A 24,106-nucleotide genomic window follows, 5' to 3' on the forward strand; every position below is an offset into this window, starting at 1 on the left:
TTAATTTGTCTCCCTCTCTCTGCCTCAGATGTGAATGAATGCGAAAAAGACAATGCGTGCATCCGGGGCGAATGTATCAACACTGACGGCTCGTTCTTGTGCTTGTGTGAGGCTGGCTTTAAGTTTGACACCGACACGGCTGACTGCGAAGGTAAGACAGAATAAAAAACCCTTGTGATGCTCTGTTGTTTGTGTCATAGTGATTGTTGAACCCCTAACTCTGTCCTGAGGTTTCTCTGCGCAAACCAATATGTCACCATTAGCTGTTTGATCGTCACGCTACATTTAAGCTCAAGCATAGCACACTTGGCCATGATTGATTATCTATAGGCAGTTGGGACTGGGCTCCAGGGAAAGTGTCCAAGCCTGGCTTAGAGGCTTTCCTCCAGAGTCCCAGGAGCGAGGGGTGCCTGGATAACATGGCTGGAGCCCTGAAATCCCAATCCCATGAGGGAAGTATGAATGACCCGATTGTGAACGGGAGGTGTTTCTCCCTCTGGAACGTCTCCCTTTAGCTCCTTCACAAGTTCTTCGGTTGCTGTGATAATATTGTTCTTGGCCATTCCTGTTGCCTGCTGCGTTTACTGAGGACAGCTACACCACAGGCCTCCTGACTACCTCCTGCCGTACAGCCATTACACTGGAAGCAGCGGAGCAGTGGAGGGAATATCTGTGTGTGTGTGTCAGTTTCTGATTGCACATGTGGTTGCATTTGTGCCTCTGTTTGTCAGTTACTAACCAACATCTGTCTTGCTCCCTTTTTCGCTGTAGACCAGAATGAGTGCAAGGAGTTTGGGAGCTCAGTGTGTGGTACCTGGCGCTGCGAAAACACCATCGGCTCCTACCGCTGCTTCATGGGCTGCCAGCCTGGCCTCCAGGGAGACGACGCCTCGGACTGTGGTGAGTGGTGACACTGGTAAAGACCAGCACACGCAATTATGTCAGGGAAAAAAGTTAGATTTCAAGGCTAACTGTCTTAAAGCATTGAATAGTAAGCATTATGTAGCTCTTAACTATTTTTGTGCCATTTAAATCTTGGGCTGTAGTTGAAATAAAGGCGAGCGTAGCCTCAACTCAACTCTGCATACTCTTCAGGACTGTCCCTCTGTGCAGAGATAATGATATCTGTTTTGCATGCAGACACAGAGAGGCTGATGGGAATCAAAGAGCTATCAGGTACTCGAGGTCTTCCTGCACAAGAGGCTATAAAGGAGATGAGGAGAAGTAGCCCCTTGAAATTGGGACACTCTAGAAAGAGGAGTGCACTGTCATTAAAGGGGGTGTGAGAGGCCAGCAACTGATAATGGTCTCACTCTCAGGACAACAGAGCTAATGGAGTGTCTCTGGCAGAGGCACACGGTGGAACCTGATCACCTCTGTTCTCCTTTTGAGAGGGGATGCATTTATCCGCCGTTACCTATTTTCCTCCCCTTAAGAGGATCCCGGTCACCTGGTTTGACCGGCTAGGCTTATACTTATGCTTCAGCTGGGCCCACAGCTGGCCAACAACAACAGACACATCTCCACAACCACCGGAATGCATGAAGCTGTCTGTGTTTACTGGCAGGATTAGACACCTAGAGATATAAATGTGGTATGTTGCACAACGATTTATGTTTATTTTGTAGCGCAGCATTACTCATCGGTGTAGCTCTCACAGCACCATAAAACAACAAGTTTTGTTTTTTAGAAAAAATATGCCAGACAGAAACAAAAGGACGAATATTTTCCTTATAACAAGTCAGAATCCAAACAGTCACCGGAGATTGACAGGCGCGGAGGGGGGGAAAGCAGACTGAGAGCATCTGAATGGAATGATGTGTTGGACTGCCGATGGAGGCTGTGGGTGTTTGCGGGTGTTTGTGTGTGTATGAGTGTGCGCATGTGGTTTGGCTGTGTTTTTTTTTTTTTGCAACTCTGCTTGTGTTAGAGAAGGAGAACCAGAGTCTAACCGTCGTATAGATGCACTCGGAGTGAGGTGCGGACAGATGGAAATCAAGGGAGAAATTGATGATCGGTGACGAATCAGACCCCTCCGTCACCCTGGTCCCCGGCTATGTGTGGCTGCCTCCTCGCTACACTTTATGGTGTTGCCTGTCTGGCATCAGCTGAACAGTGCCGGGGTCTGGAGTGTGATAAGGGCAGATTGAAAGCAGCTGCTGACGTCCACTCCTTCAGTGTAATATTCAAAACACTGCCAGGCCGCTCATATAGGCATACATCAGTGCCACGTTATGCTCTACAGGTCACACATGTCCTGTAGAGCATGATGTTATCTTTAGGTGGGATATGATATATCACATTGGAGCCACAGACTTCATTCAGACTAGTTTAATGGTGGGAAAGCAAATTGTAATGAGAAACTGGAGGAACCCAAGCGAGCCCTCATTTCAGGAATGGTTTATAGGGTTGGCAAAAGTGGCATCAAATGAAGAAAAACTCATATTTAAACTGTAAGGACTGAGGAAGATTGATAAACATGTGGCTTAGTGAGGAGACTACCTGAAATACACACAAGTAAAAATACATAATACTTAGATAAACATCACACGGTATCATGTCTGATAAGATAAGATAAGATAAGATGTACTTTATTCATCCCAATTTGGTAAAGGTTTTTGTTGCAGCAGCATAAACAAAACAAGGCATTGCACATAATAACAAATTAAAAGAGTAGAAATAAACAATTCTAAAATAGAAATAGATAGAAACCAGCATTAGAGAGTAAGAAAAATATACAGATAATGACTGTGTTGCTTGAAAATTAAATAATGGTGCATATTAATGTAGGAAAAAGCAGCTTTTACTTTTTCAAACTTTATTAAAATATACAAGTTGTTTGATTTTGTTAGCCAAAATATGACGATGTGTATAAAAACATTCAATAAAATACTTGTAAAGAAACAAAGAACAAGCTTCACAATGTCCCCTATGTTTCCCCACATCTCACAGTTTACCTAATTCTGTATTTTGCCAAGTTATGACGGGACCATCTTTCCCTCGTTGCTATGTTGTGACTCAAGTGGTCCGTGTTTTCTAGACCCCACAACAAACACTCGTACAGCTCAGCGTTGACTCACAGCCACAGTTTAAGCACCAAGCCCTCTCACCCTCAGAAGCCCAGCGCTGCACAATAGTGGCTTGTTTCACCTCACGATTGCAACTTGTGGGAGATGCTTGCCGTCACCCCAATAAAATTCCAGGGAGAGAGCTCAATTACTCCAGGGCATTTTTGTCTGCTTGTAAAAATCATCAAATATTTAAGAAGAGGCCAGACACTGTAATTTGCCGTTTCTATGAGGGGCGTTGTTTTATTTTTACCCACCGGCCTTCGAAGGGGCAGCGGTTGTCTTTGGCTCTGCTCACGGTACTCATTTAGATTTAGAGGCCATAATACAAAAGGGTAAAGCACTTTATTTTCCACGACTGTGCTGTGGGGGCTGTAGTTCTGCAATGATGCTGTACTCAGGGCCATGAGAAAAAGGCAGTATGTGTGTAGTTGCAAGTCATTGTTTTTCATCTTGAAGTCACCATCATGCTCATAAATCCGCTCAAGCTAAGCCTTGTCTTTAATAAGGCTTGCCCGAGGGCGGAAATTGTCTGTGGTCACGCTCTTGCCAACCTCCCACCCCTTTAAACGTATCGAAAACCTAAAGACTTTACCATGTGTGTGTGTGTGTGGGATCAAGCACACATAGAAATCCACACATTGTACGACAGTTTGACCTCCGCTGTAGTTAACCCGTGACAGGTTGTAGATGTAATGTCAGATAAAGCGTACAAACATCCTTCCCTGAAAACAAATACCTCACCTCATCCTCGCCCAGGCGCGTGTGAAATAACCTCTGCATATGGGTCCAATCAGACAAGGGGTTGCCCAGAGAATAAGTGTGTGCTGCGGAGGGTGAGCCAACAGTCACTGATTCTTATATTATTGTTTCCTGCCACCATGTGCTCCAGATTAACACATGGCACAGATTCCCACAGCATTAAACCTTCCTACCCCCCCCCCCCCCTAAACCGCAGCATCACCGGATCCAGGAAGCAGGTCCTCCTGGGTCAGACCATAAGGAAAGGTGCCTATTGGGCCGGGGTCTCCCTCCCACCTCAACTGAACTCCTCACCCTCCTCAGTTCTCCCCTCTGGGCAATTTACAGCTCGGCAAGTGTCCTGACGTAACTGATTAGTACATGGAAAGACTAAGAAAGGCGACCCCACGTCCTGCTGGTGTGACCGACTCTTGGTTGATCTGATTTCGTATTCTTCCTTTTTTCCCACAAACCATTATTGCTGTGATAATTAATTTGACCCTCTGCTTGGAAGATCTGAATGGCCGGTCCAGTTAAGCTGCCACTCAAACTCAATTGAGTCAGAAACACAGAAAAACAAGAGCCATTAAAATCGTTTTGCTGTGGATGCTCTCATTCCTCCCCCGGATGATGCTTTGATTGCATCTCATCATCACAACATGTGGTTTGCAACAGATTTTGTTCCATGTTACAGATGAATGAAAATCCGTCTGCAGACACTGATTATTTTATATATTACCGGCGAGTTTTCATCGTCTTCCTCCCAGACCTCCCTGCTGGCAGCCGCTGTCATTCCATCATTCTCAACTGCACTTAAGCTCTTCACAATGCTCCTCAAACTCTGATATACAATACTTAATATCAGCGGATAACCTTAATTGAGCTCTGGGAAAATCCTTCTTGAAAATGTATTTCTCAATCACTTATTATATATAATCTATCTATTATCTTGTAGGAGCCAAAAAACGTTGCCACTTCCACATCAGTCTGGCATCTCTATCCTCAGCTGCAGAATGCTAATCCAAGGGGTGGGCGGTTTTCAGTATGTGTCCATCCATTCTCACTCGATCATCTTGCTGCCATTTGAGCCCACAAGTCTATTCTAGCAATCCTTTTCAGCATTTCTTGTTAGAGGTTTAACAAATGACAAAGGCAATTTTGTCTGTGCAGTTTTATTAGCCCGTGGGAGCCCCTGTCTCTGACCCCAGAGGCATGTTAGAGAAGCGGCCAAGTCAGGACAGAAACACTGGTGGAGGACTTGTCCCCCAGCAAGCCTGACAAAGTAGTTGTCTGTGTTGGAGGGGGAGAGAGGGCCCTGGCCAGGCACACTGTTCAAATGAAATGGCTTGTGGTTTTTCTGGCCTACTTTCTCGCTGTCTTTAGCTAATACAGTCTTTATAGGCGCTCAGAGGATAAATAAAACTGGTTAGACAATATGTGAATGACTGCTTTGCACTCCATAAACCAGCCACTGGATTCAACTGTTTGTCCTTACTGACAGTCTTATCCAAAGTACTTTACAAGTATGAGACTGTTACATTTAATGGTTATTTGAGTATTCAATGTGTTTTCAGCATTTTGTCTTGCATGTGTGATCACTCCTGTGGAGTTACTGTTAGTCATGGAAACTTTGAATAAAACGGTCATTAAGGGTGGTTATGAAACTTAAAGTCAACAAAAGTTGAAATCCTGCTTCTGATTAAAAAGACACATTGGTATGTACTCTAGTAATATTAGGTCAGTCATAATGTTACAAACTTAATGACTTGCAGAACAATAAAAGGACAGACTACATTTCATTTTTACTGAAAAGTATTTACTTTTTATTTCTTAATGGAAAATAAACATATGCCGCTATTAACATTTCTCTTTAAAGGTCAAAAGAGGCTATTACATACCGAAGACAAAAACACATGAAGAGTTCAATTTGTATTGACCTTTATGTGACCCTAAAGCAGATCTAAAAGTTTACCATTGACCAGTGGCCAATCATACTGACCAGAAAACATATTCACTAAAGTGTGTTCAATACACTCTGATTGTGTTTTAAACAATTATAATCAGACTTGCTCTTCAGCAGAATCAGACTTTGGCCTCCTTTGTTTTCAAAACGCCAAGAAATGAGAAACAGCTAACAAATGTTGCCTTTAAATAGCGTGTGATGGGGAAGTGGAAGTGCTGTAACATGGTCAAGTATAACAGCCTCAACTTCCAGGTCTCTCTCACACTGATATACAGCATACAGTCTCTCCACTGAATTTACTGATACTTATACTTTCATATTACCTAGATCCACAGCTGATGTCAAACACATTAAAATGCATTCAAACATGTCCACTGAGAAAGGGAGTCAACTCCTTCAGAATGGGGTCAAAAAGCCTCTTTAAACCTGAACTCTGCCATCTCTCAGGCCACAAATTGAAAACTCCTTCGGCTCTTACAGTACATGTTACGAGTTTGAAAACCCTTTTAATGGATTGTCTTATCTGTACACTGTTTCTGGTTCTGTTATGATGGGAGTGATTTCTGTTGTTATTGTAAGGTAACAATGGTAGTGATGTTTAGTTTGGAACGACGGCGGCATATTTACCGAGGCAGTCTGAAAGTCTATTGTGCAGAGTGACGTTGTAAATATTAATGCTGTGCTCGCCTCTCTGTGTGCTCTCGCCTCCAGATATTGATGAATGTGTCAATGAAACCATGTGTGGGAACCACAGCTTCTGCGAGAACACGGATGGCTCCTTCCGCTGCCAGTGTGACCAAGGCTACAACAACCCCCCCGGAGACATGAGCAAATGTGTCGGTCCGTAACCGCTCTACAATTAATATTACTTGTTCATTATTGCTTAAAAGATATTCCTATAAAAACACCAAAACCAACAGTGAATTAATCATATTTATAAGTTTGTGACGTTAAACCCTGATGTAACATTTTCCTCTGTGGAGCTACATTTTTGTTCGCACTAGAGCTCCAAGTGTGTATAAATATGCGTGTGAAAATAGAACCCAATAATTGCTATTTTTGAGAAATGTTTTCTAAAAACGAATTTAAGAAACTATTTAGCCTTTTTGGAGATTAGAGTATATATTTATGACCCATTTTTAAAGATATCATCTTCTTTAGGAACCAATAGGCTTGAGGTTGAATGCTTCGTTACTAAGCACTCAACTTCTTGAGTGCTACTACTTACTATCATTAGACTTATATTTATATTATTGTGTGTGTTCTTGGTCACTTTTATAGAGCAAAACCTCATTATTTTAGTTTAAAGAGAGATTAACTGGTTTCTTCCAAAATGTAATTACAACATAAACTCTAATCTCAACATTATACAAATACATTTAGAATCAATATAGAATTAATCACTGCAAATAAAGGTATGATCTATAATGCACAATTTCTTTCTATCAATTGGGTTTGAATTTATCTTCCAGTAACGAGATAATGAAAAATAGTTTGTCTGACCTCCCCATGACCTTGTTGAACGCATGCCTGTGCGTACGTGCCTGAAACCCTTTACTGACCTCACGACCGCTCTCCTGTCTTTCTCAGATGTGAACGAGTGTGAGATGAGCTTGGCGCTGTGCGGGGAGGCCCTGTGTGAGAACTTCGATGGCAGCTTCCTGTGCATCTGCCCCAACGACAATGAGGAATTTGATCCCCTCACCAGCCAGTGCCGCTCCCTGGGTAATGGAGCAGGACTAGCACTCACAGTGACCCACGGGACTTAATTCTCCATCCCATCATTGGGAGACGAAGTTTTCCCTGATTTAATGAGCCGTCTCTCATTATCCAAACAAGGGTGACGAGGTGGACACGGCCCACTCCTCGTCTCTTGACCTGGCTGTTTCCATGTGTTTTATAGGCTGGGGTTATGGTTGGGTGGACTATGAACAAATTCTATTAGCTTAATCCCTCGAATGAAATGAAGTCACTCCTCCTGTGGAGCCAAGTAGATACCCTGAGGGCTTTGTTAATGATAACCTATATCCTCACCAAGACAAACAGGGATAAGGTGCAGCTATGTGCAATTAGAGCTGAAGACACATTGCACAAAATCATCTCGAGTGCAGAGGTTACAGATACGCAACATATTGCAATTTCCGAATGACAGTAAAGTGCTTTCCAGCCATGGAAACACCATCACCTCTCCAGCGTGATAGGCGTATGTGTACACGAATTGGGCGTATTTACATTATTAAGCGGCGCGCCCTCAGCGGGGATGTTATTTCTTCTGCCTGGGCACTAAACCCCAGCTATGCCTTTGTGTACCTTTTTGCCACATTCCGCTGTTTGCTTTTGACGTGTGTTAATCAATCATGTGAGAGTGAATGGTGTGTTGACTCACATGCCAGTGTTTCCATTTGGCTAAGCCTGCAGCTTAAGGGTGAAATGCCTGAACCCATGCCTCTAGACAAATGAGCCGGCTCAGCAGTGGCAGGCCAGGGTAATGCACTACTGCTGGAGGCATGTGGCCACTCAATGCTGATACTGAGGATTTCATGTTAATGTATGTCCTTGGAGATCCAATCTCAGTAGAGAGATTTGAGATTAGTTTGCCCTCCTGATGTGCCAAATCCCCACCATGTCGTGAAGAAATGCTTCCTTTGTTCCTCTACAGCTAACTCGATGCCTGCTCCTGGCGTCCCTCCATCAGCTTCCTCAGCCGACGAGAGGAAGGAGTGTTACTACAACTTGAACGACGCCAACTTCTGCGACAACGTCTTGTCTCGCAACAGCACCAAGCAGGAGTGCTGCTGCACAGTGGGGGCCGGCTGGGGGGACAACTGCGAGATCCACGCCTGTCCTCTGCAAGGAAGAGGTACAACAAGAGGCCCAGACAAAAGTGAACTTAGTCAGTGGATGTTGTAATGTGTGTTTTTATTATCTGCTACCTCACTAATGAATCCAACTCTTATTTTCCAGATGATTTTAACCAGTTGTGCCCTCACGGCACTGGATTATTACCCCAGCTCTTGTCCTCTTCACAAAACCTGGGAGAACACCGCCCTTACATAGGTACGCATAAATACTTACTCGTTTTAATGATATACCCAAGTTTTTATAGCTTCCCTTCTCACAACACTTTAAATTGGCACGCAAAGGTGCAATGTCAGCAGACCGTTTTACACCTGCATTACGTTTTGAATCCAGATAGACAGACATAATGCCTCACCACATTTACGAGGCTGTCTCCACAGTAAGCCCAGGTTTAATGTGATCGTGCCTTAATACCTGACTAACTGCTGCAACCACAGTGTGTCTTCACACCTTATTACAAGAGGGGGGAATGACGTTTACAGCAGGGGGCCAATGTGTTGCCTGTTGTTACTTTCCATCTCGTTTATGTAATACCAAGGTGTGATTCTGTCTCGTCCCTCAGATGCAAATGAGTGTGAGATGTTTGGATCGGACATTTGTAAGAACGGACAATGTTTAAATCTATTTTCCACCTATACCTGCTACTGTCGCTCCGGATTCTACTATGACAACATCCGGCTTGAGTGCGTGGGTAAGGAGATCATCTCTTTTGACATTTGAAAACCAAATCCATGTAACAGCAACAAATAAATTGGAATGTCATTGTACAGGTATTAATCAAATTAAACTAAAAATGGCAGAATGAAAAAATAAATGTTCTTCATTTGTTCCATCAAGCGATTTATTTAAAATGTTGCGTCTCAATCATTTATAACCACTTTTGCATGATAATGTATTCATATTGTAATTCCTTTGTGCCTTACTTTGTTCATTTTAGATTACGATGAGTGTGGATTTGGGACCGCCTGTGAGAACGGAGCGTGTGTGAACACGGCCGGCTCTTTCAACTGTTTCTGCAGCCCTCCGTTAGTCCTGGACAGCACGAGGCGGCGCTGCATCGGCCTCAACACCACAGAAGGTGTGAAAACAGTTCAAAATGCTTACTTGCTTTTATTGATCCGGTAGTACTTAACAAAGAGAAGACCTACAAAGTGGTGGAATGATTGGATGCTGTACGTTTTTTTTCCACTACCACCGAATAAAATGTTGGTGATAAAAGAGCCATATGTATTTTTTCTCCCTCCCTATTCTATCTCCCAGAAACCATTGACTCTGACCACGATGTGCACATGGATATTTGCTGGCAGCGTCTGGAGGGGGACAACGTATGCGCAAAGCCCCTTCAGGACCGCAGAACTACATACACTGAATGCTGCTGCCTGTTTGGCATCGCTTGGAGTGAACAGTGTGCCTTCTGTCCCCAAAAAGACTCGGGTGAGAAGCAATTTGCACATAAGAAAGTTTAATAGTTTCTGTTTTTATATTAACACATCATTGTTATCATCCAAAATATAACCCTCCCTGGTGCTGCTCTGTTCAGACGACTACGCAGTGATGTGCAACCTGCCTCGGGAAGGAGGAAGGGACAGTCTGCGAGAGCGGCCAGGGTATGAGTATGGAATGGAGGGGCCGGAGGATCCTGCGGAGCCTTTTGTTCCTCCGTACTGGGACAGTTATGGCGGCCCCTCAGGACCCTATGACATTCCAGAGGGAGTTCCTCTCTTCAACGACAACGACTACGGCGTGCAACAGCCACCCTCCCGTGTGCCCATTGCAAGACCACGGGAGCAGCAGCCACGGCCTTTGGACCCCTACGCTGGTGGGTTTACACACCCTGAGGTTTTCATCCCCTATGTGTAGCCTTTTGTATAACATACACAGTAATATGCTGACTTTTCTAGTGCTATAAATCAATTAATTAATTATGAACTTCTGTTTGACAACCGTAACACACATTTGTCCCCTTAAGATGGGTAACCGCTGTCCACTGATGTCATTAAACTCATCAAGATGCAATAGCTTAATGGAAAATTACATGATTTTAGTACAATTTTGCATTCAAATGTTATTTTCTCTATACTATTGTTTTAACAATAGGCATAATCTGCTATACAAAGCTTTATGGTGATTTTCAACTCATTGTGTAGCCGTCTGCCACACCACTTTACTGTTTTCGTCCACTCTCTCATCTCTCATACTGTCCTTTTCTGCATGTATAGCTATATTTAGTGAAAAAGCTCTGACACCCCACTGTGCATTACCTTCTACATAACGCATCGCATTAGAAAGACAAGATTAGAGACCAGTTTTAGGAACATAGCGGAACATTTAACTGCAGAACCAGATATTACCTTCAATACTTGGTAGAGAACTAAACGGGAGCTAATAGAAAGAGAATATTAAACCATTATTTGTCAGGTGGCCAGAAAACAACTCTAAATAAATGATAATGTTGCATCGTAACTGCTCGATGTGTAAACAAGAGGTTCTATCTTAATAACAATATTTTTCATATGTGTTTCCTTCCATATTTCTGCGTCCAATCAGGGCGCTACGATGCCTTTGAGGGTCTCCGAGCGGAGGAGTGTGGAATCCTGAACGGCTGTGAAAATGGCCGCTGCGTTCGTGTGCGAGAAGGTTACACCTGCGACTGCTTTGACGGTTACGAACTTGACCTCAACAAGATGGCCTGTTTAGGTGAGTTATTTCCACGGCATCTTTGATATCTTTTCTCAACGGACCACCCACATGTAGATTTCAAAGGGCAAATGTTCAGGGACTTTGTAGAATCAATAGGGAATCACAATGTGGTGTTGAATCTCCAAATCAAACCGCAGAGAGGTTCAGGTTAAAGCCTTCTGGAGCCGGGTCTCGGATTAATTTCAGTGAGGTAACCCTTCTTGCTCTAGATCATCAAACTCAAGGAGACCTTTGAATTTAACAACCTTGCATTAAGTTATGTTTTATGGGGAACTAATGAAAGCAGTGTACTTCTCAAAACCATCGTATGTACCCTTTGGCCAGAAATTCCCATGTCACACTCTGCCAAGAATAAGGAGTCCTTGAATCTCAGCCACTTGGTGTATTACACGAGATACTATATCTTTTAAGTGTACTGTGTTTGTTTTGTGAGAAAGTGAGACCGTCTTGTTGTAATGAAGTGATTACAATGTTCTGTCTGCGTACAAGTTTATCAGCTCCAAGGCCAGACGTTTTCCTGAGAAAAGTGATTGATTCCCAACCAGTGGAAACATGTGGGATCTGTGCAACTCGTGCCATGCCTCCTTTTATAAATATCACCATGAGCATTTCCCCCCTAGCAGAACATGACATAAACAGAAGGAGGGTCATTTCAGATGGACTGCAGTGAAATGACAAATCAGACCTCCCGTGTTGAAAAAGGGAAAGAAAAATCTGTCGAAGGCCAAAAATAAACATAATCCAGTGCATTGTTAATTTTATCATCATTCTGAACTGCTCTGTGCTCGAGTGCTCCAATCCAGCCGACACGCAACATGACGGCATGTTTGATTAAAGATATACAAGATGAGATATTATGCAACATATCATACTTCAAATGTGAATTTTTTGTGATGGTAATTTAAACAACCTTGTTTATTGTTAACAAGATTGCGTACCATTTCATCCATCTGACCCCCAGGCCCATTTAGGAGCTGAGGAACTGTACAGGGGGCGCAACCAACGATCATTTTTTATTAGCAATGAACTGACAATCATTTGTTCAACTGACAATTTGGTTATGATATTGCCTTGTTTAATCAGAACCACGGTTTAAAACTGCACAATATCAAATGTACTAATGTAAAATGAAGACCAGCAGCAAATCCTTGAATTTGAGAAGCTGAAACCAGATGTTTGACATTTGATTTAGACATTAATTTTTGATGATTAATGGATCATCAAAAAAGTAGAAGATTCAACCAACCTATGCAGCTCAAAGATTACAGACACAGGCGCCATTTCTGCTGATCGGCCCATAATTAACCGTCTGCAAAAACCATAACCTACATTGGAAAGTGATTATCACTGCCACTAAAACTGTTTTTTTAAAGCACGTAAGTTAGAAAACCAAAGGTTGAAAGGAAGGATAAAAGGAAGGAAGGAAGGAGGAGAGAAGGAAGAAAGGAGAGAAGGAAGGAAGGAAGGAAATAGGATAGAAAGAAAGGAAGGAAGAAAGGAGAGAATGAAGTAAGGAATGAAGGATAGAAAGAAGGAAGAACAAAAAGACACATTTTTTATAAGAACAAAAGACAGACAGAACAGTTGACAGAACTGAATTGAAAAGTATGAATTACTTTGACATTCCAGCATCCCATTCCTCATATACCCATAAGGCCACTCAGCAGCAGATGTGGCGCAGGCAGCTGTTTCAGCTGTGAAATCTCTGTGCTGACCTCATGTCTCCTCTTCCTGCAGACATAAACGAGTGTGAGGACATCAGTGACAAGGTGCCCTTGTGTCAGAACGGGCTGTGCAGCAACACAGAGGGCTCGTACAAGTGCACCTGTCTGACCGGCTTCTTGGCCTCCGCAGAGCCGCACAGATGCATCCCAGAGATCCCAGCGTCTGGGCTTCTGGAGACAGGAAACTGAGACAGACTGCTCCCTCAAAGATCACCTTACACCCCTCTGCCCTTTTCCCCAGGGCCCTGGCACTAAACCTCCAACAGTAACGCTTAGACGTCCAAACTCATTTCCCTACACACACAAACACACACACTCGCATTCAGCACAGAACACATGCATATCCCCCTCACACACATCCAACAGGAGCAGGAATTGTGCAGTGAATGTATAACATGGGATTTAGTATTCACCAGATATCCATTTGCCTTAAAGGGATTTTGTGGACTGATCTATTTTTATTCAGTAACCCCAGGCAGTTTGATATGCAGATATATTTTCCACAATATTTTCTCTGTCACTTTCTTTTGTTGTGTTATTTATTTCATTTACATGACGGGCCTCTGCAAACTAAGAAAGCGACCTTTTTCAGTGGGCATACATGGATTTCTCCTTTTGTATTTGTCTCACCTCAGAGACAGAGTGGGGAGATAATAAATGTGTTTATAAAAGAAGGAATGTTAGAGAGAATCAGCCACTCATAAATCAGCTTGTGCCTCACCATCAAACCTCACACCAGCTTTCTCACTCACTCATTGTAATTAGCATCGACCTTGGACTAAATGGACGCCAGGGTTGATAGACATCTGAAATTAAAGGAAAGAACGTTTTCCCACAACCACCTTTCTCTTCTTCAAGATTAACCACGAGCTGAAGAATCTCTGGACCCAGAAGTGAGGAGTGAACACAGCCAAACTACACATTAAAAACGTCAGCCTTTAAGTGGACCTGGAAAGACTGTAGATGTATATGATGATCTATGTAATGTTTAAAAAAAAAAGGTGCAATAGGTATAACCTGCCTTCCTCTGTTTAACACCCTTTTTATGATCTTAATACCAGCAATGAAATAGAAAAACATGGACTCGTTTGCTGATCCCGTTTTATTTTATTTTTAACAGTATTAACTTGTTTTATATGTCTGTGAAAACCATATGTACCATGACCTATAGGCTACATTCTAGTCTTAAACCACAGGAAGGTAAGTTAGATAAAATTATCCACAAATATCACAGCTTGAAGTGAAAGTTTTATGAACCAGGGTCACACATCAGATCATTCCCACGTGTGCATCTTGAATGCATGTAAAGACACAGGCTTTGTTGGAGAGGTTTGGTATATTTTGTACAGATCTAGTACTATGTATTATTTTTGTTACATATTCTCTTAATGCATTATAGCACAACCAATATTTTGTTTGACATAAAACGTAAAAATGTAAGAAACATCTGGCATTATAGCTTTGTAGATTTATACATGTCTGTAAAAATGTTTTTTGTTTTTTGTATGTATGAGGAGAGTGGCTGACACTGTACCAGAGGAACTGTGTGTATACCCTGCCCTGTGGAGCAGACAATGAAATATATTTTTTTGGAAGTGGCAGCACTGTTCTAAAAGACATTTTGTCTCTTCAAGTTCATTACAAAGACAATGCTTTTGAAATGCAAGCACCAACTCCTGTGCGTCACAACTCTATGGCTAAATATTAGTAATTGTGAACATTATTTCTTTTAGTCTCTGTTTGATCCTTATGTCATGAATGTATCATAGACAGTACCATGTGGTTTCTGAACTCCCACTTATACCTTTTTGTGTTTTATATTCAGGTTTAGAATATAATGGCATTATTTGTCTAATGGACTAAACTTCTTCCAGCAGTGCAGAAACATAAAAGTCTGATTCCAACATGGAGAAGGACTAAAGTTGATGATTATACTCTTAACATGCATTTGTAACCTATAAACCTAGAGTTGTACAAATGTCTCCACTTGATGTCCACTTTTCTGTGCTGTATTCATCAGCTAACCCGGATCGGAAGTCTAACATTTAGGTCAAAGTTGGAATATTTAAAGCCTTTCAAAACTGCAAATAACTTGCAATAAATGTCTTGTTTTAAAGCTGTGGTCATTGGAAATGTATGCTCATTCATTTTGTTTACCTCTTGACTGTAATCACTATCAGTCATCAAAATAAAAACTTAAAAAATATGTAAATCTCTTTGAAAATGTAATTTGGCAAATGGTACAAAACACACCATGCTTTTGCCGTGTGTTTGAAATGTATATTAACATTGTACATTTTTGCTGCCACAGAAGTTTATTTCTACCAAAACAATAACAGTAAGTTTGTCAGTTGTAGTAACTTTTAACGTGGGAGGTAACAAGTCAGATGTGTGTGTTTGGCAGCGAAAATAGATGTATTCAGATCCTTTAATGGAGTAAAAGTAGTAATACCACAAAGTAAAAATACTATTTTACAAGTAGAAATTCATGAATTGTTACTTCGTAACGTACTTTAAGTTATCGAAAGTATTTAATATGCAGAAAAAACTATACAAGATTTTTACATCGGTAAATACTATTATTATTATTGGATTATCAAATAATTGTTTTTGAATTAATTGGCATATAAGCAACATTGTAATGGTACGGGTAGTTAAGGCAAAACTAACTTTACCTAATTCATACACTTTTTGGCAGTTTAATTTATCATAATGTGACCCTTCATGTTATATCCGTATTTGTTTTGAGTGTAAAAAGATAATCTAAAATGCTGCTATAGCTGCCAAATAAATGAAGAGCAGAGAGCAATATTATCTTATAATTCCTCTGAAATGTAGTTAAATTGTAGCATTAAGAAGCACAAAATGTAAATTGTATTTACAGAAAACTTGAGCAAAAGCACTTATTTTAATTTCTTTACCAGTGGTTTTAAGGTATTTGACTACAGATGTGAACCCATGGCATTTTATCTTTGTGAGTCTCGATAAAGTTAGAACTTGGGACCGGGAATGCCAGGTGGATTACATTCTACACAACAGAAGAGAGAGAAACAAGTTAGTTTCATAAAGCATCTTTGTTAGTATTACAAATATGTATTATACTATATCGCCCTCTTGTGGCCAAATAGCACTGCACACCACTACTTTTCCATCTCTACCATAATATTTCTCCCATTGGTTAAACGGGGACGAAAAGATATTCCAGATGGATTCTGGGTAAATGTGTTTACACATCAACCACCAAGCCAACCTAAATGCGCAGTGGAATACACTTCCCAGAAACCACCTCGCTTGATACGTGTTTGAGTCGAACTGCAACCTCGCGTGCTATCGCTGTGTGCTAATGTAAATCTTTTAACTGTTTGAGCCGATAGAGACCTTTAACAATTATCATATTTTTTTGTGAGGAATGCCGACATTAAGCCAGTGGACACTTGGTTAGCAAGCTAGGATAAGTATGCTTTTATCGTTAAAATGGTATCAATAGCCTGGCTACACTGTAACAAAATAGTATGTGTGATAATTTGTTGACTAGGAAAGGTGAGACATTCTCTGTCAATATCGCCTTTTTTATTACGTTGCAATGTTGACGACTCACACCTGTTGCTCAAGTATTACATCTTGCTAAAAACTAGCTATGCTAAATTTAGATATTAGTCCCAGACAACACAGTTCATCCAGATATCAACTTTAGCTATTTTAATATATAGGTGGGAAGTGGACTCTCCCGGTCTGGAAGGGGATCTGGTCCATTTATTACAGGTTGCATTTCCTCATGGCAAAAGAAGAATGCATAACACAATGGAACAAAACACGGGACACTTCAACACTACGAAACAGGAAAATAGTTCTCACCTCAGAAAAGACTCTCCAAGCCCCATCCACCTCTTTGTCAAAAGACAAACACAGTCACACTGCTGGACATTTGTCAGAAGATGACACCCAGTCTTCAAATGGTGCTCAGTTTTCCACCAGAGGAAATCTCAGTAAGGATCCTCCAAGCAGGGTGCTGCTGATGTTGCTGGTGGGGCTGTCTTTCTCCACACGCCTCTACAAGATAACAGAGCCCCCTCATGTATGGTGAGTTAAAGTCACGCATGTACAAAGATTAAGTAGGATCATAATTTGCAATGTTTAAAACACTGACTCATTTTGGTGTTTCAGCTGGGACGAGACACACTTTGGAAAGATGGGGAGCTACTACATCAACAGGACCTTCTTTTTTGACGTCCATCCTCCTCTTGGAAAGGTGGGATGAGATCTTATCCCTTTTGTATAGCGTCTTCTGGAAAACGTCTTTATTATGATTATTGATCTCCATTAATGTGTTGCAGATGCTGATTGGTCTTGCTGGGTACATGACCGGTTATGATGGCTCCTTTCCTTTCATAAAGCCTGGAGATACATATGATCATCACAACTACTGGGGGATGAGAGGGGTATGTTTCTTTCAACACAAGAAAACCTGCTTCTGTCTCATTGATTAAGAAGGAACTTGAATGTATTCATCTTGTTTTGTCCCAACTTTAAAAGGACAAGCCATTAAAGGTAGGGTAGGTAAGAATGGAGAAACCAGCTCGAGTGCACTAGAATTTGAAACTACACAGCTGAATTTTTTTAATGTATTTATTGTCAAAGCATTTAATGTATTAATTGCTATCGGGATGTTAAGAGCATTCCATGGAATATAACAAAAAGTGTTTCTGAAGTGAATTACCTACACTACCTTTTAAGGCTGCTTATTTGTGTGTTCTCCCCCCTGCTTTACAGTTCTGTGCCGTGCTTGGCTCCTGTCTCCCAATCTTTGCCTACCTCATAGTGCTGGAGTTGTCTCAGTCTCAAACTGCTGCCCTCATCACTGCCACCTTGCTCATATTTGGTGAGTAATCTCCTTGTTTAAAAGGTTTGCACACATTCAAAACATGTCAAGCTGTTTATAAGCAGTTTCTTTGGACACATGAAGAGTATATTGTGTACCTTACGAGCATCTATTTTAATATCAAATTACGCTGTTCGAATAAGGAGAATGAATTTGTGATTAATTTACTGCTTTCTACAGACACTGGCTCTATCACCATTTCCCAGTACATCCTGTTAGACCCTATACTCTTGTTCTTCATCATGGCAGCAGTGCTGAGCATGGTCAAGTTCAACCAGCAGAGATACAGGTAGGACACCACTCAGACTTTGTATTTAGCTTCTTTTCAATCTAGTCTCATGCAATGCAGTGGTGAAACTATGTCAGTAGTCCATTAATCAATTAGTTGGCACACAGTAAAATCAACGATGATTCCACTGCCTTTCAGGTACAAATGCAATGCTTGTGATAACTTTTTTAACCTATATCAAATCATTTAAATTCAAAACTGCATACTTTTTTGGCATACAAATAGAAACGACCTGTTGTGGACTCTGCTTGTGTTTTGTTAGTGAAATATGGACAATTGTCTTTATTGACGAGAATGTCTTTACCAACTAGTTACAATAACTAGCAACACAGAATCAAAATCTAGTTTGACTTTTAGTTTAGGTTTTCATGGCCAAGGAATTTGCTTTCGTATTTTAATGTAAAACATTAAAACATTAAAATAGTGAGAAAACATTAAAATAGTGAATAAGAAAATCTCAGATTAGGAGAAAACTATAATAAAAATACTTGACATATAGCCAAAATAACTGATGCAGATTTTAAGAAGTTGTCACTTGTGCAGGAATGTGCAAAATTGTCCAAGGAATATGCAAAGGTTCACAGTATGAAGTCTGCATACGTATATGAGATGCATCTTAAAACAATATAGTAATGTTTTTCCAGTTGTAAGCAGTAAATTGATTTTGTTCCTGCTTGCTTGCTGTTGTTCTTAGGCCCTTTGCTGCCTCCTGGTGGCTGTGGTTGGTACTGACGGGTGTAAACCTTGCTGGGGCATTAGGGGTGAAGTTTGTGGGTCTGTTTGTCATTCTGTTGGTGGGACTGAACACAGTCTGGGACCTCTGGAGAATTCTGGGAGACCTGAGCCTCTCACTGGTAAACAGCAGAATATTCTGAATGGTACTGTTACAGATATTGTTGATGAGCAGCACCTGAGGTTTGACTGTTTTTGTTTATTTCCTGGCTCCAGGTTGAAATTGCAAAGCACTTCCTGGCTCGGGTTGTTGGTCTCATCCTGTTTCCACTTTTCCTCTACGTTACAATATTTGCAATCCACTTTGTTGTGTTGAACAAAAGGTGCGTCTGATCTCTTAAACTATGGATACAGATTGATATTACCCCTCACCTCACACTCAATAATGCTCAGTATCTACGTTGTTGAGGTCATCATGATTTTGTTTTCTGTCACCAGTGGACCAGGAGATGGTTTCTTCAGTTCAGCCTTTCAGTCCCGACTGATCGGGAACAATCTACACAACGCATCCATGCCTGAGTGTGAGTCCTAAACACACCTTTGAATAAAAGCACATTATGCTGCAGCTGTGTTTACTAAAACACAAATCAAACAATGAAAAGGGGGTTAAAGAAATGTAGGCTTTCCCTTAGTAATGTTAACAGGCAGACAGGCTGATGTGTGTGCTTACATTTTGCTGTCTTCACAAAGTGACTATTCTTTATGCTCCGTTCCTTGTGTTGATGGCTCTTTGAAGCCTACAATTATGATTAATTAAAATGTGTTTGTTTCTTTTGTTTTGTAACAATGTGGATGTTGTTCTCCTTTATATAGACCTGGCATTTGGCTCCACCATCACAATTAAAAACCTCCGGATTGCTGGAGGATATCTGCACTCTCATTGGCACTTATACCCAGAGGGAGTGGGATCAAAGCAGCAGCAGGTCAGGCTACAGTGTGAAACATTATCAAATATAATTAACTAGCTATTTTCTTTATAGTTATTGTAAATAAACAGTTTTCCCTGCCATGTCCTTACAGGTGACAGCCTACCTCCATAAAGACTACAACAACTTGTGGCTGGTTCACAGACCGGATGAAAATGAATGTGAGCACATGGGGTACTGATACCAATAGCATGTATTTAAGCCATAAGGAAGCAATGTATCAGCGTCTTATTGTTTGTCTATATTCAGCTCAATCTGGGACACCTGACCTGGTTCGTCATGGAGACATCATTAGACTCGAGCACGTAGAGTACGTACAATGACTCCACAAAGCAGTACAATTAAACCTATTGTTAATTGTCCATCGATTTGAATCCAATGTCATTCTAATCCAAATAATGTGCGTGTATTTACAGAACAACCCGTAACCTTCACAGTCACCTCCATGAGGCCCCTCTGACCAAGAAACACTTCCAGGTTACAGGATATGGCATTGTGAGTACACCCATAACATTACTTTTTGTTCACCTTACGGCTCTTTACATTTGAAGGGTGACATGTAAGAAGACCTCAGGGTGAAGTTTGCTTTTTTGATGCCAAACAGTTAATGGCCTTAGATTCAAGATTCAAGGCTTTATTGTCATGTGCACAATAGCCACAGTGTAGATATGGCAATGAAAAACTTAAGTCACAGGCTCCTCCAACAATGCAACATGAATATAAATAAGACATAAAACAAATACAATTATGAAAAGCACACAACGAAATGTAAGCAAACACTGAAATAAAACGAAAAAAAGGCAGAGTTGGAGAGGCATCATCACCGGCACCATCTTATCATCATCATCATTATAGCGCATTCAAAACGTATTACATTCTAATTGCATGCCATTATATGCCGTATTTGTATGTCCTCAAGTCTAAAAACACATCATCACCTTTGGCCTCTTTTTAGAATGGCACGGGTGACAAAAACGACCTGTGGCAGGTGGAGGTGTGTGGAGGCCGTAAGGGGGACCTGGTGAAGGTGCTGCGTAGCAAAGTGCGCTTCCTGCACCGAGCTACCGGCTGTGTGCTTTACTCCTCTGGAAAGACTCTCCCAAAGTGGTAAAAAAAACACTTTAGACTGCTCCTCCTTTTCTATTCAAGATGCGTCATGTGTATAGACAGTCAAGGACATGTTTTCTTTCTGTTCAGGGGCTGGGAACAGGTGGAGGTGACCTGTAGTCCCTACTTAAAGGAGACTCCCAGCTCTCAGTGGAACATTGAAGATCATATCAACCCCAGATGTAAGAAAAACATACTCTTTGTACTCCTATGATCTTTTCTACTCTTCATGATGTTAAACACTAATCAACTTAATCCTTTCCCCCCTCTTTCAGTGCCCAACATTAGTTTGTCTGTGCTGAAGCCCCATTTCCTGGAGATCTTACTGGAGTCCCACATTGTGATGATAAGAGTAAGACACGGTGACATAACATGTAAATCCATCTGTGCGGTATGATTTTAATCAGAGACACTTTATTGACATAAAATGTGTCTTTTTTTTCTAGGGTAACAGTGGCCTGAAACCCAAAGACAATGAGATGAACTCAAAACCCTGGCATTGGCCAGTCAACTATCAGGTGCGTTGAATAATCTAGGGTAAAATGTACATTTTTGGAAAACGTTAAAGCTTAATAAAATTAAAATACAAATGTTGATCGGTTCATTTCTGTAAAGGGTCTGAGGTTTTCTGGAGTGAATGACACAGAGTATCGTGTGTACCTGCTGGGGAACCCCGTAAGTCCATCTTAAACATGCCCCATTGTTTTCTGTTGTCACTCTTCCCTTAGAAAAACATGTTAATACACTCATGATTTTATACTTTTTTCTTTTAGGTGGTTTGGTGGATACATTTGGCTAGTTTGGGATTGTATCCTATCATGGCGGCAGTGGCAGCTATAGCCCTCAAAAGAGGTTTCTCATTGAGCCAAAAAAGAATAGGTATGATAATGGCCAGAAATACAGATACGTGGTAACTGAAGCATTTAAAAGCAAATATATGTGACAAATAATTGTTGTGTTCTCCACTTTGTCTTTCAGAGCATTCTCATGTTCTCATGAGAGAAGGAGGATTGCTGCTCCTCGCCTGGCTGCTGCACTATGCACCTTTCTATACGATGGGCCGTATCCTCTACTACCACCATTACTTCCCTGCAATGCTCTTCAGCAGCATGCTCACAGGTACCATTCATACTTTATTTTAGCTTCCTCCATTATATAGAACCAGAGGTGTTTTAGGGAGCGAGGAGGGAGAGATGTAAGGCAAAGATAGATCCACTTGGACTTTAGGACACTTTGGGAGTCAAAGTTTAAAAACTGACCACGCAAAACACATTTCTGGCCATACCTCTAGAATACATACTCTTATTATAGCAATCTCACGCAATGTCTTATGGGATAAATTAATGACGATAATTTTGGACGGACAAAGATTGTGAGTTTCTTTTTTTACACATACAGTATGATTGATTAATTGTGATCTAACGTCCATACATTTGCTCAGATATTATTGCAAAAAAAAAACTACATTTCACTCCAGAACTTAGAATCATAAGGTTTATGTCCGAGTTTTATCCGATGTGGGCCCACACTTTCAGACTTTCAAAGACCCTTGATTAATGTTGTCATGTCACCGTCATGTTGGTCCGAGGGTTAAAAGCATTGTGTTTGTTTTTCACAGGAATTACATTTGACATTCTGTTGAAAAGCACTGACCTGCTAATTCGCCGGCCTTATTGTGATTGGCTGCAGAGACTCGGGCAGATGGTTCTTCTCTTCAGTATTCTTTACAGGTGAGATGAATATAGAGACACTTCATAATCAGATTAGATTCAGTCTGTGATGTCAATGCATTTAACAAGGTTTCTTGTGATTAAATACTGAACAAAAATATAAACAAAACATCTTTGTGTTTTAAAATCAAGAGATAGATGGGAAGATCTATACCACTCTCATATTTGTCTTTTAAGGCTAAAGCTACAGCCAGCAAGTGCTTAGCTTAGCACAAAGATTAGAAGCTAGGAAAACAGCAAGCCAGGTTTAGATTACCTCATAACCTTTTTTTTATTTTTTATGATTGCTTCTTTGACTTTGTATAAATCCCTTTAATCAATCTCTTTGCTTCAGTTTCTACCTGTTTCATCCGCTCTCCTACGGCATGAAGGGTCCTCTGGCACACGAGCCAGGCAGCGCCATGGCCGGCCTGAAGTGGATGGACTCCTGGGAGTTCTAGTCAGCTTTGCACGAAGAAGACAGATTTTATTTTAATGTAGAACTGGTCTGACTATGAGGGACGTATGGTCTTATTTTACATAATGTACTGCACATACTACCATAGAATCTCTACCAACTCATGTATTATTGAGTGTCCGAACATTTCTTATTGTTGAGTATTAAAGCATGTAATGTGTAAAGAGTGCTTTATGAGAATGATCTGAATCAGTGCAATATAAATGCCAGAGTGTTGTGAAGTATTTAGGAATACAGATCTAGACAATAATGTTCACCAAGCTGCCTTAACTAACTCCACATCTCATATCTTGGACTTAAAGAAATACAATGTGTGCGTACTGTATGTCACAATAATAAGCTCAAGTGCCTGTAAGGAGCTAGTAAAATAACTCTAAAAATGTTTCAAATGCTGCATCTCAGTGTTGGTGACTTTAACGAATCGGAGACTGTATTTTGTTTGTGTTTATCTTAGTGCCCAGTATTTTTTAATTGTATTTAGCGATCAGTGCTATCAAGTACTGGTTTCTGTTTTTACTTTGTAAAACTACTAGTGACTGTGTCATATACATTTCAGTATGATGAATAAACTGTGATATTCTTGTAATCTGTGGTTACTTTGGTTCATACACTATCGACAAAAGAAAAAGCTAAAAACTGCTCCAAATGTGTTTGTTTTTTCTCCAGACTAGATTATGATGACTTTTTGTTACTATTATACTTTTTGATTGTTATATTTTATTAAATCTCTTGCAAAAACTGGCTAAAATATTCAGAAATAATGAATAACATTATCACAAGATATGCCACAAATAAATATATAAATACATGAAATCATTGTATATATATATGCGATGAATACCAATAATTACAAATTAGTCCTTGAAATGTAATAACTTCCAAGATGTATACATTCCTGCTTACAGTCTAATTCTCAAAAACTATTTTACAT

General features: G+C 40.8%; 2 protein-coding genes across 3 annotated transcripts in view; both read left to right on the plus strand.

Annotated features, from left to right (window-relative positions):
* Nucleotides 1-15,261, plus strand: part of LOC117478236 (latent-transforming growth factor beta-binding protein 1-like) — an 82,327-nt gene extending 67,066 nt beyond the window's left edge. For both annotated transcript variants that reach the window (XM_034125210.1, XM_034125217.1), the window contains 12 exons: nucleotides 29-151; nucleotides 772-900; nucleotides 6,484-6,612; nucleotides 7,363-7,497; nucleotides 8,432-8,632; nucleotides 8,737-8,829; nucleotides 9,194-9,322; nucleotides 9,569-9,709; nucleotides 9,892-10,065; nucleotides 10,172-10,450; nucleotides 11,179-11,328; nucleotides 13,069-15,261. In XM_034125210.1, the coding sequence (XP_033981101.1) occupies nucleotides 29-151; nucleotides 772-900; nucleotides 6,484-6,612; nucleotides 7,363-7,497; nucleotides 8,432-8,632; nucleotides 8,737-8,829; nucleotides 9,194-9,322; nucleotides 9,569-9,709; nucleotides 9,892-10,065; nucleotides 10,172-10,450; nucleotides 11,179-11,328; nucleotides 13,069-13,244 (1,859 nt within the window). In that variant the 3' untranslated portion in view covers nucleotides 13,245-15,261. The remainder of the gene's footprint in view (nucleotides 1-28; nucleotides 152-771; nucleotides 901-6,483; nucleotides 6,613-7,362; nucleotides 7,498-8,431; nucleotides 8,633-8,736; nucleotides 8,830-9,193; nucleotides 9,323-9,568; nucleotides 9,710-9,891; nucleotides 10,066-10,171; nucleotides 10,451-11,178; nucleotides 11,329-13,068) is intronic.
* A 1,076-nt stretch (nucleotides 15,262-16,337) lies between these two features.
* Nucleotides 16,338-23,815, plus strand: pomt2 (protein-O-mannosyltransferase 2). Its single transcript, XM_034135331.1, has 21 exons — nucleotides 16,338-17,135; nucleotides 17,220-17,304; nucleotides 17,390-17,494; nucleotides 17,826-17,934; nucleotides 18,115-18,223; nucleotides 18,918-19,077; nucleotides 19,172-19,278; nucleotides 19,394-19,476; nucleotides 19,769-19,878; nucleotides 19,976-20,042; nucleotides 20,131-20,191; nucleotides 20,298-20,376; nucleotides 20,837-20,988; nucleotides 21,079-21,170; nucleotides 21,264-21,340; nucleotides 21,435-21,506; nucleotides 21,604-21,663; nucleotides 21,762-21,867; nucleotides 21,967-22,107; nucleotides 22,607-22,718; nucleotides 23,053-23,815. Exons 1-21 carry the CDS (start codon nucleotides 16,831-16,833, stop codon nucleotides 23,156-23,158), a joined length of 2,298 nt encoding a protein of 765 aa, XP_033991222.1. The 5' UTR covers nucleotides 16,338-16,830; the 3' UTR covers nucleotides 23,159-23,815.
* Nucleotides 23,816-24,106: the final 291 nt, after the last annotated feature.

Source organism: Trematomus bernacchii, unplaced genomic scaffold, assembly GCF_902827165.1.
Source record: "Trematomus bernacchii unplaced genomic scaffold, fTreBer1.1, whole genome shotgun sequence".
Lineage (NCBI taxonomy): Eukaryota > Metazoa > Chordata > Actinopteri > Perciformes > Nototheniidae > Trematomus > Trematomus bernacchii.